General features: G+C 35.5%; 1 protein-coding gene across 1 annotated transcript; it reads left to right on the forward strand.

The window, feature by feature from the left end:
* Positions 1-61: 61 nt before the first annotated feature.
* LOC129281250 (gelsolin-like protein 1) lies at positions 62-12,450 on the forward strand. The gene is made up of 9 exons (XM_064113304.1): positions 62-336; positions 1,546-1,617; positions 2,146-2,273; positions 3,833-3,941; positions 4,812-4,922; positions 5,530-5,699; positions 8,872-8,950; positions 10,034-10,129; positions 10,706-12,450. The coding sequence occupies exons 1-9, from the start codon at positions 82-84 to the stop codon at positions 10,796-10,798; spliced, it is 1,113 nt and encodes a 370-aa protein (XP_063969374.1). The 5' UTR covers positions 62-81; the 3' UTR covers positions 10,799-12,450.
* The last annotated feature ends 430 nt before the right edge of the window (positions 12,451-12,880 follow it).

Here is a 12,880-nt window from a genome sequence, read left to right on the forward strand (position 1 = left end):
TTGTATTTTAACTCTCTGTAAAATGCAAGTGAATTATATTTCAAATATTTTATCATATAATAGGAAATATAAATCAGCAAGATGACTGCTCCTAGCAAGGGACTACGCAAGGCCAAGGAGTATGACTGGAAGGACTCGAACCTTGCACTCTTCGGCTCGGATACCGAGAAGAATATCAAGAAAGAATCGGCTCAAACCGAACCAGCTTGGAAGGGTGCCGGGTCAAAGGTCGGTCTTGAGATATGGAGGATCGTCAAGTTTAAGGTCAAGCGTTGGCAAAAGGAGGAATACGGAAGCTTCTACAGCGGGGATTCTTATATCATCCTCAATACATACGTAAGTGACGGTAAAATTGATTGATTGATTGATTGATAACGAATTTATTTCATTTCAAAATTTCAACAAGGTTACAAAGTAAAGCAAAATATAATATAACATTATGAAATGAAATAGAAACCTTTTGAAAAACAAAGCTTGTTATTGAAGGTTTCCTTCAATAAATACGACAAATTAATGCAAAAATACAAAGTTCAATATATATATAAAATATACAAATCATATCTTTCTTGTAGAAGTTCAAAATGTATATAATACACAAGTCGTCATATCTTTCTTGTAGAAATTAAATGTAAATCCTTGTTAAATATATTTTTTTACATATTCTCCCAAGTAAAAGATAACCAAGGCTGGATTATATTACAAGATATGAAGAAAAAATGAAAAGGACACACAAAACAAAACTTTACAAAAACAGGACGTGACAGAACGGTACAAGAACAAGGCATGACGAAAAGTTATACAAAAACAAGACATACGAAATACTATAAGAACAGACAAATTGAAATAAAAAAACAACAACACAAAGGACAAAAACGAGTAAAAGAAAGCAAACAAAAGAACAAACAAAAAAACAAGTCTGCACAGGTAGATCGAATAAAAAGAGACAGAGACGAGAATAGAAGCGAAATAAAGGCGGGTGATTAATAATCATGATGATTGGTTGGGTGGTTGGTTGGTTGGTTGGTTGGTTGGTTGGTTGGTTGGTTGGTTGGTTGGTTGGTTGGTTGGTTGGTTGGTTGGTTGGTTGGTTGGTTGGTTGGTTGGTTGGTTGGTTGGTTGGTTGGTTGGTTGGTTGGTTGGTTGGTTGGTTGGTTGGTTGGTTGGTTGGTTGGTTGGTTGGTTGGTGGGTGGGTGGGTGGGTGGGTGGGTTGATTGGTTGATTGATTGATTGATTGACTGATCGGTTAATTGACTCATTTATTAATTCATTGATTGATTGATTAATGTATGAATGGATGGATTGAACGATTAATCGATGTGTGAGTGACTAATGATTAATCGGTGGATGAATAGATTGCTTATAATTTAGTTATTGATTGACTAAATGACTGAGTGACTGATTTATTGACTGGATGAAAAAAATTGATAGATATGTTAACTGCTTTGTTTTTTTCTTTTATATAACACTTTACGTGTCTCTTCTGTCGGAATCACTTCTTTGGGCAATCAATATTTGAATCTAAACTTTTTAATGTTCTTATACAGAAAGATCCCAATTCAAAGAGCGAGGAGCTTCTATATGACGTTCACTTTTGGATCGGGAGATACTCCACACAGGTAATGAATTATACCATCCTGATATCAAATAAATTTTAGGAAGATGAAAAAAAAAAGATTTTAAGAAAAGTAGAACACTATTGTCATTGTTTTGTTGTTAGAAGTTGAATTAGTAGTAGTAGTTGTAGTAGTAGTAGTAGTAGCAGTAGTAGCAGTAGTAGTAGTAGTAGCAATAGTAGCAGTAGTAGTAGTAGCAGTAGTAGTAGTAGTAGTAGTAGTAGTAGTAGTAGTAGTAGTAGTAGTAGAAGGAGTAGAAGTAGCAGTGGTGGTAAAGGTAGCTATTATTATTATTATTATCATAATCATTATTATTATTGTTGTTGTTATCATTATTACCAATAATTACTGTAAATATCAGTAGAAGTAGTAGCAGTACTACTACTACTACTACTTCTTCTTCTACCGCTGCTACTACTACTACTAGTAGTAGTAGTAGTAGTAGTAGTAGTAGTAGTAGTAGTAGTAGTAGTAGTAGTAGTAGTAGTTTAACTCGGTAAAAGCCACTATATTTCAATGTTCTTTTGCTAGGATGAGTACGGCACTGCAGCCTACAAGACCGTCGAGCTCGATCACTTCCTTGACGACAAGCCCGTCCAGCACAGGGAAGTCATGGACTTCGAATCCGACCTCTTCAAGTCTTACTTCGAGGAAATCACGTGAGGGTTAAAATGTTATCTTTAATTAAGAGTTTAAAATTCACGTTCAACCATGTATGTACCATGCAGTTTATAAATCACATTCAGTTGTTTTAATATTTCTTTCGACAGATACGTATTCATCATGTAAACATATGTAATCAGTCATAATTTGTTCATCCATTTATACATTCATTCATTATTATTATTATCATTATCATTATTATCAAATAATAATAACATAATAATATATAGCGCTTAATACACATTGTTTCTAAGCACTAGGTACATAGATTGACACTTTCTTGAAATCACAGAGTGCAAACTAAGGGCTGCGCCAGGGTATTTTGAACAGAATGCAAGATATGTTGGGGTTACGTCATTTTCTTAATCAATTGAAAAAAATATAATTTTGTAACACGACTTTACGATAGTCTTCTTCCTTGTTTCTTCCTTATGTTTGTCTTTGTTTCATTTCTTCTTTTCTTTTCTTCATTTCACCCAGCCCTCCTCATCGTCACCCAAGTGCAAATCATAATCATATTACTAAATGAAGTTGACAGATTGCATGTATTTATTGGTTGTTATTTCCTAGATCTAATGAAATATCGTTTGCAAAAATATGTCCTTTACATAATTAGCCTAATAATAACTCGGCAAAGTTTTGCAATTTGGCATACCCCATTTTCATTTGATGATTGCTTTAAATCATACATGGCTCTGAATGTGATAACAGATGTAAATGTATTTTTATAGTGGCTCCTAATTTTTGTCTCACCTGCATAGCAGAGTGAGACTATAGGCGCCGCTTTTCCGACGGCGGCGGCGGCGACGGCGGCGGCGGCGTCAACACCAAATCTTAACCTGAGGTTAAGTTTTTGAAATGACAGCATAACTTAGAAAGTATATGGACCTAGTTCATGAAACTTGGCCATAAGGTTAATCAAGTATCACTAAACATCCTGCATGAGTTTCACGTCACATGACCAAGGTCAAAGGTCATTTAGGGTCAATGAACTTTGGCCGAATTGGGGGTATCTGTTGAATTACCATCATAACTTTGAAAGTTTATGGATCTGATTCATGAAACTTGGACATAATAGTAATCAAGTATTACTGAACATCCTGTGCAAGTTTCAGGTCACATGATCAAGGTCAAAGGTCATTTAGGGTCAATGAACTTTGGCCAAATTGGGGTATTTGTTGAATTACAGCCATAAATTTGAAAGTGTGTTGGTCTAGTTCATAAAACTTGGACATAATAGTAATCAAGTATCACTGAACATCCCGTGCGAGTTTCAGGTCACATGATCAAGGTCAAAGGTCATGTAAGGTCAAAGAACTTTGGCCACGTTGGGGGTATTTGTTGAATTGCCATCATATCTCTATAAGTGTATTGGTCTAGTTCATAAAACGTGGAAATAAGAGTAACCAAGTATCACTGAACATCTTGTGCGAGTTATAGTAGTTTTCAAAATCAGCACTGCTGCTATATTGAATCGCGTGATGCAGGTGAGACGGCCAGAGGCATTCCACTTGTTACTCTTTCCATTTATTTTTCTTTGTTACCATGGTTACAGATTGATGGAGGGCGGAGCCGACACTGGTTTCCGTCATGTGGAACCCAAGAATTACGAACCACGTCTACTCCACTTCAAAGGAGACCGCAAGCGCGTCAACGTGCACGAGGTATCCTGACATATCAACTTTGCTATTGAATCGATTCCCGCTCCCTTTGCCTTATCATACTTTGAATTTTTTTTTTTTTTTTTTTTGGGGGGGGGTTGCATCTACCAAAAATATTATTTCATCTCTTCCTCCGAAGTCATACTTTCCCTTCGGGATATTTTCCCCAAACCTCTGCATGTGTACTTCGGGAAAAAATTATGATCCCTTGAAAATGATATATCTGTGACTTAATGAAATGAAAAGATGTATTCAACACGTATTATTATTTCTCTTTCCACCTATTTTCTTTAGCTCTTAGATACATTAATGTGCAAACATGGTCGTGAATTATATTTGTTATAAATTATTCTACTTCTAGACTGACAATATCTGTATAATATTCTGGGAAATGTTGTAATGAATGTTTGTGGAATTAAATCAAAATCAAATTAAATCAAATTTAAACAAAACTGGGAAAAACGGGTAAGAAAATCATACCGATGGCTTGTAAACCTCGTGTTTCTAAATCCCTACCAGTGCCCATGGATGCCAACAACTTCCCAGTATTTTATGCTACAGTGCTCTATCGCCGACAGGGTGTCGTGGTTGAGTGGTTACACCTCTCGCCTTTCAATCAGAGGGACATGGGTTCGAATCCCAGCTATTGCGTGTTTCCCTTTAGTAAGGAATTTACCCACATTGTGCTGCCACTGCTGCAATCGAACCCGGATGAAGTAATGGGTATATACCCGGCAGGATTAATTCATTGAATGCCCCACTGAGCGCCTAGTAGCTGGGGTAATGCAGTGCGCCACTAATAGACCAGTAGGTAGTCGGTGCCTCATAAATATTTTATTATTATCTTTCTTTAAAACTTGCATCTCTTTTCAGCGCCCAAGGTCTCGAAGGTCTCTGTGCAGCGGTGACGTGTTCATCCTGGATCTTGGTCTCAAACTCTACCAATGGAACGGATCAAAGAGCAACAAGGATGAGCGTACTATGGTGAGCCATTATACATGCAGAGGTGTTGTGGCTTAGTGGAGAGGTCTTCTGACTTTTAATCACAAAGTCATGGGTTCAAATATCCCTGCATTTTTGTATAACATAAAACAAAACAAAATACAAGCATTAATATATAGAAGAAATAGAGAGCTAGAGCGCAAGAAGGCACATCACCATATATTTACACTACATTGCGCTTAATTGATACCTAAGTAATTTATTTGTTTTGTTTTGTTTTGTGTTCGTGCATGTCTACCCCTATTATTCTTTGAGCTATTTTAGGTCTATTATGCATGTCTATTATAATTATACCAGTGGAAAACAATGTTTTATCATTATGTATGCGAGGACAAAACAAAATATCTTGTATCTCTTGTATCTTGTATAATAATATTTATCAGTTTGATTAGTTTATTCTATTTAATTTAATAAACACATTTTCAAAAGTGATGTGATATACAACGTTCAAGATTTCGGGGGGGGGGCAACTGCTGCAACCCCCACCCCCTCCCCGCCCCTCGGCTGCGTAGCATGTGTTACAGAGTCCTGTTGTCAGTTGTCAGTTTTATAAACACCCAAGCGGTGTCTCCACTGGTTTGTGTTCTAGGCTGTTCAGTACATCTCCAAACTGAAGGAGAAGCGAGGCAAGGCCAGGAGCGAGACCCTGGATGAGAGGCGCGTGGGGGACTCTCACCCCTTCTTTACCAACCTGCCCGATGTCCCCGTTGACGAAGTGGACTGCGTTCCAACGGACAACTCCCTCCCTTGCATATACAGGTAGGTAATCTCATCATTCCCAAACCAGAACGATTTGAATATTACGGGAGAGTGCTGCGAACGAGAAATTGTTTTGCAGATATTTCATTTACAAAATACGCTCAGTAGCTGTATGAAAAAAAAAACACAATTTCTGATTCTACTAAATCGTTTGCTTTCAAAAATATACTGCATTTTATCAAGCAAGCGAAAATGGTAAAGAAGAATGCGAGGAAGAAGAAGAAGAACTTAAGAAGAAGAAGAAGAAGAAGAAGAAGAAAGAGAAGAAGAAGAAAAAGAAGAAGAAAAAAAGAAGAAGAACTTAAGAAGAAGGAGGAGGATCAGGAGAAAATGAAGAAAAAATATCAAGAAACAATGATTACAAATACAACAGGAATAGAACGGAAAATAGGAGAAGATAGATCAAGAAAACTTGCTCTTAAAGGTCAAGTCCACCCCAGATTTTTTTTTTTGTATTAAGTAGTTTTTATTGACAACTTCAATTCATATACAAAATAAAATATATATAACAAATAGAAGTTTGATGTCTTTACAAATTGATAAATACCTTGACAACTTATAAATTTAACATCATTTTTTTTCTTGAATGTTACAATAAAACACAATCATGTCAGACATCTTCTAAAACATAATTATAAATAACATTGATAATAATAATATGCATCAAGAATAAACTTCTACAATAAATTCAACATATTGAATTTTTTTTCAGTGTCAAATACACAAAAATAAATCATTAATAAGACTTAACGAATTGAAGCCATCAGCATATTTTTCTTTTAAACCCATTGCCTCGGCCTCTTCACTCAAATAAAATCAATCTCAACAACAAACTCAGCCCTGGACCCTACCCCCCTCCCCCCGACCCTCCCTAAAACACCCCATCCCCTATCCGGTGGAGAGCTGGCTCTGGGCTGCAGTAAATGGTCTAATAATTAAGTTTTCCCATTTAGAGAAATGGATTGTAAGAGTCCCCCTCTTTGTTGCTAAATTCTTTTCTTCTCTTTGATCCCCCTAATACTATTTTTTATTTCATTCAATGAAGGAGGTTTTTTTAATTTTCGGTTTTTGTAAATAAGATATTTAACTAAAATCAAAACATGATTAATTAATTGATATTTACCTTTACTTTTCTCCTGCTTCCCGAAAAGAATTTCCTGCCAACTAAATTTATTCATTTCAAAATTTAAACTTCTTGCGCACAGATCCCAAAGTGATTTTGAGTGTTTTAATTTTGCTTAAGATTTCTTTGTAATTTAGATCTTCTTTCTTATGTTCATCTAGGGTGAAAAATACTCCTAAAACTTTAAGAAAATCAACGATCTCGCCGAAGGAGAAGTCATAATCCAAATGCTGACATGAGCCTAATTTTAATACTTTAGTTTTTTCATTATTGATTTTTAATCCAGAAAGTTTTTCAAAATCTGCAAATAAAACTTTTAGTCTATCAACTGATTTTACATTACGAGCAAAAACTGTCATATCATCTGCATAAAGTGCTAATTTAATTTCTTTATCTCCAAATTTAATTCCTTCAATCAGATTATCTTTTCGTAATTTATGAGCCATTACTTCATTACACAAAATAAAAAGGTAAGGACTAAGAGGATCCCCTTGCCTCACCCCCTTTTTATTTCAAAATAACCGGTGGAATTTCCTTCATTTAAAACACAACTTAGAGTATCAGTATACAAAACTTTGACCCATCTCTGAAAGGATATACCAAAACCAAAAGCCGTCAGAGCCTTTTGAAGAAAATGATGTGATAACGAGTCAAAGGCCTTCTCAAAATATATAGCTAACAAAAAACTAGGTAGATTAAAATGGGATGTATGAAAAATAACGTCATCTATAGTACGAATGGCCTCACCAATACTTCTACCTTGTATGTAACCCACCTGATCCCCCGCAACGATTTCATTAAGTATTTTCTTGATTCGCTTAGCCAAAATTGTTGTTAAAATTTTATAATCCACGTTAAGAAGGGATATAGGTCTATAATTTTTCAATAAAAGAGGATCTTTCCCATCTTTAGCGATTAACGTAATAACTGCTTGTTTTTGCGACGATGCTAATTCCCCGGACCAATATGCCTCATTTAAGGCATCTTTAACTAAATCTCCAATATCCGGCCAAAAAGTATAGTAGAACTCCAAAGAAAGACCGTCATTTCCAGGTGATTTATTATGTTTCAATTCTTTAAAAATTTCTAGACATTCTTTGTTACTTATTAACCCTTCACAGAGTTCTCGAGATGTCTCCGCCAATTTAGGTAATCCTTGAAAAAATTCATCAAAGAGGTTATCCGAACACACGCACTCTACTTTATCATACAACCGACTGTAAAATTTCCCAATTTCTTCACTTATTCATTTTTCATCACAACAGATGTTTCCATCTGTGGTTTTAATTTTTTTAATTGTGGTTTTTCTTTTATTACAAATTGTTGATTTGAATCGATAGAGAAAAATCAAACAAACATAACGCTGCAAATTTCATCGAAATCGGATGTAAAATAAGAAAGTTATGACATTTGTAAGTTTCGCTTATTTTTCACAAAACAGTTGAATGCACAACTCAGCGATATGCAAATGCGAGAGTCGATGATGTCCATCACTCACTATTTCTTTTGTTTTTACTGTTTGAATAATACAATATTTCAATTTTTACAAATTTGACAATAAGAATCAACTTAACCACAAACAGTTAAAATAATGGTAATTCCACATGTTCAGGGAGAAATAAAACTTTGTTTCACTTGACAAGGAGGAGAAAATTTGAATATTTCATGTAATAAAATACAAAAGAAATAGTGAGTGGGTGACGTCATCAGTCTGCCAATTTGCATACCGACCAAGATGTGCATATAACTGTTTTGTGAAATTAAGCGAAACTTTAAAATGTCATAACTTTCTTATTTTACATCCGATTTTAATGAAATTTCCAGTGTTTTGCTCGTTGGATTTTTCTCCTTTTTTTCAAATCAACTTTTTGTTGGGGTGGACTTGTCCTTTAATAATACATCTTACGCGCGTATTTGCATATATGGGTGTATAAAGGTACTTTTAGTTGAACTTTTTAAAGAAACATAATTCGTGCAGTAACAGGGCAACTCGGGCCTATCATCATACAATTTTGATAAATACCTTGACACAATGCTCATCATTTGCAGGCTCCAGAACACTGGAAAGCTGACATTCACCAAGGTTCAGGAAGGAATCCCTCTGAAGAAGGACAAACTGGACTCCAACGTAAGTTATTCTTTTTTAAATTTATCGTCGAAAGAAATCTTTGTTTTATAAGTCACACCTCATGTGTAGTGTTAAGATCAAAGTCGAACCAAGTAGCCCCCATCACACTTATTCCGAATCAAACAGAATTGGCCTGAATGAAAGGACTATTGTTTGACCACCAGTTGGTCATTTAAATCTACTTCGAACACCGTTCGAAAATATCCCTCGAATGTTTTGAACATGACCAAAACCTTCGGGACGGCCAAAAGAAATGACAAAAATATTTCGAATGCACTCAGAATGCAGTCAGGATATTTAGAATGCCCCTATAGAATGTCCAAGAACGTAGCACGAATTATCAATCTGACTCCATTGCGGTACATTTGACTAGTGTATGATGATACACCTGGTCAATTTACTGAATTTCAACTCCAGTTTGGTGAGTTCATAAGTTCCTCCCACAAATTTCTAGATTTTTTGAATATTTTTTTCTTTTCAGCTTCTGCTTGATTCCTGCTGATTCCGAATAAGTGTGATGGGGGCTTTAGAACCTTTCTTTGTCCGTATTCGTTAGGCTACATTGTTCATCACATTGGCAAAATAAGGGGTTCTAAACAGTCTTTTGAACCGTTCTTCGAAGTAACCAATGTGTTGGTTAATACGTGTCCAACCGATAAAAAATGATCATTATCAACCAAAATCCTGATAGATTCTAACCAATACAATATTTTAACCATTTTTACAGGTCGGTCACATATTAACTAACATATTTATTTTGGCCAAATCAACAAAATATGTTTTCAAAATATCGGGGAGGGGGGGGGCTGCCCCTGCCTCCACGCTGCGTGCGACCATCCCATGGGGGGGTTTGGGGCCTGCTTGGGGATCTCCAAAATTTTCGAGACAAAGGAAGAAAAGATTTCCTCTCAGCATGACGCCACTGGAACTATGCATGAGCCGAAAGCAAAGCGGGTAGAACAATACATTTGCAGCAAAAATTGTGAACATTCCTTTACCCCCCCCCCCTTCCATGAAGTTGTGCTCCGCGGAATATTTTTAATTTTTTCCCGATTTTCCCCCCTTCTTTTCATGTTGTTTTAGGATGTTTTCATCGTTGATACACGCGTGGATTGTTTCGTTTGGATCGGAAAAGGCGCTGACGAGGTCGAACGCAGAAATGCTTTTGGCTACGTCCATGTAAGTCTACTAAAATTGTTAGAATATATTTGTTAACATATAGGAACGTGATGTTTTCTGCTGTGTAACCGTAATAATGGGTGCTTAGCGTGATCTGTTTTTCAAATATATATAAATATCGTCTCCGGTCATCACAATGGCAATGAACAATGTTTGAATATCAGTTATATCACAGTGTATTCCTGTCATGTTGGCCTAAAGTGCTAAATGGAGATAAATTTGGCAACAAGTGGATTCTGATCATCACCCCGCAGCAAATATATATATATATATATATATAAATGATAGTTATAATGATGACAGTAATAATAATAAGAATGATAATAAGGAAAATAGGGGAAGTCATTGATACTGTGATAGTGACATCATCAGGGACGTCGATTTCTCTGTAACATTACAATTATATTTTTGCACTTCCGGAATTATACAACCCCCCCTTAATTTTCATTTATAGGGCGATCGCACCCCTGCCCCCCCCCCCCCCCCACCCGGATCGACGCCTCTGATCATCATAAATTATTGTTATTGATTTTTAATCACTTTTGTTTATCGCTATCATCATTTTTTTTCTTTCAGAATTACCTGCAGAAGTCCGAACATCCTTACATCCCAGTCACAACCGTCAAGGATGGCCAGTCGTGCCATGCATTCGATGCCGCCCTTGCCTAAACCCGTCTCAAAGTCCCGTATTCGGAACCGTGGTTTAATGCAAACTCTGGTCTAAAGCTGTGGTTTAACTATGGAAAGCCAATTGCGTCACAACTCTCAACAGGGTTGGTCTATCAGCTCATTTTGCACTCACATTATTCTTAATTGTCTGGGATAGTGACTAAACTTGTTGCCTCCACCATTAAAGCATATGGAAAGAGCAGATTAAGAATAAAAAACGTACAAAGTAAACATGTTTTGACATTTTTGGCTTGCCATAACTTTTACACAGGGTTAGACCATGGTCAAGTTATACTGGCCTGCAGATTATGGGTCCATAGGCATGTGTATGCCAATCCGTGACGTCAAAAGCATAAAGATATTACTATTCTCCAGATACGATATGAAAATGCCAATTTTACGGCGACTTGTGTCGATATGTGGCGTTGTTTCACAACTGTCAAGATAATAAAAGATTACACCAAGAGTGTGATTGCTATTTGGAGACACATAAAGAAATACCAACTAAGATAAATATAATTATTATTATTATTGATAAATGATAATGTAAAATAAACTAAAAGAACATGACAAATATCGTAATTATGGTGAGTTGGGGGAAAAATCAGAAGGTAATGTCAAAAATAAAAGGTACATTGCATATTGTAATCACTCCCAAATAATAGTATATTATTTCCTATGCAATAGTGAAATGATTATGTAAAGTAACATTGTTAGAGACCTGTCGGTCGATATGGTAGCAAATTAAAGTTTATGTTATTCGTTAGAATGACCTAAATGGTATTTGTATTTTGAATACTTTTATATATCGCCTTTAGACTTAGTGCAATTTTTTTGTTATTTATTTTAGAAGAGTGACCATAATATCTCGTGATTTGAAATTAATCGTTTCATTATAAAGTTTATGTTTCTGTTAGAATTAGTAAAATAAAGGTATGTGTTATTCAACATTCTTCACTCTTATTGGCAATTTGTTACAATACGTTATAATATTTAACGTTGAGTATTTTTGTAAGTTATCGATGAAATTTAAGGAAAAGTACAGATTGAAATGCAATAGAGTTTACGAAATTGTACTTGACGAAAGCCTCATTATTTTGCCTTGTTATTGAACTTTGTAATTTCAAATATTTTGATATTCATATCTGTGAATTTACAGCACTGTTTTCATGGAAAATTCACCTCGAAATTTTAGCCTTACAATTTTTTTTAATGAAAATAAATCAATGACATTTATGACTACATTAAAGCAATATATTAGTCAAATTTGTTATGATAATTATATTCAGTTTATGTTAGTAAAGTAATACCAGTGACAAATTCATGGGGGTGGGCTTGATATCTAATTTTGCAGGGATCGCTTATTTCAGCAATTTCTTGTAAAACATTTATGAACTTTTTTGTCGGATATATGATATCTTATATGGAAGAAAAATTGCATCTTTGTTTCAAACAAATAAAAAAAAGTTGGAAATCAATCCTTGTATCAAAATCCTAATGATATACAAAGGCGTAATTTATCATCACCGCCGCCATCTGTCTGCCACTGTCGTGTCACAAACACAAAGTAGTTCACGAAGTAGATGTACTTGAAGATTTTTATAAGTATTAAATTGTTGCCATTTTGTAGCAACGTGATTACCTTACGAAAACTTCGTCTGCATGTGAATGTAATATTCGAGTTAGAATACATGGGTCTTGGAATGGTTTGAAGAGTGTGTAAGGTGCATGAGTCGAAAGTAGACGAGGGGCTTACCATGCTTTGCAAAAAAAAAAAAACACAATCAGATCGTCATTTTTACGTTTTGGTACTCGTTTGTTGAAAAATGGGGGCTGAAGACCCATCCACCCCCCCCCCGATAACGCAGCCTCTGGAATGGATGGGATATCAGACATAAAATGATGTTTTGTTTGGATTGTGGAGCGAATTGGAATCCCTCGCCGTCTGATGAATGTATGTCCTTTTTAAAAGTGCCCCTTTATGTTATAATTTCGTTTATTTTAGCCCTTAATGAGTAAAATAAACGTGCACACACCCTATCCAGTCATCTAGATCTAGTCTCCTTGATTGGATATTTGTAA

The sequence above is a fragment of the Lytechinus pictus genome, chromosome 18, assembly GCF_037042905.1.
Source record: "Lytechinus pictus isolate F3 Inbred chromosome 18, Lp3.0, whole genome shotgun sequence".
Taxonomy (NCBI): Eukaryota; Metazoa; Echinodermata; class Echinoidea; order Temnopleuroida; family Toxopneustidae; genus Lytechinus; species Lytechinus pictus.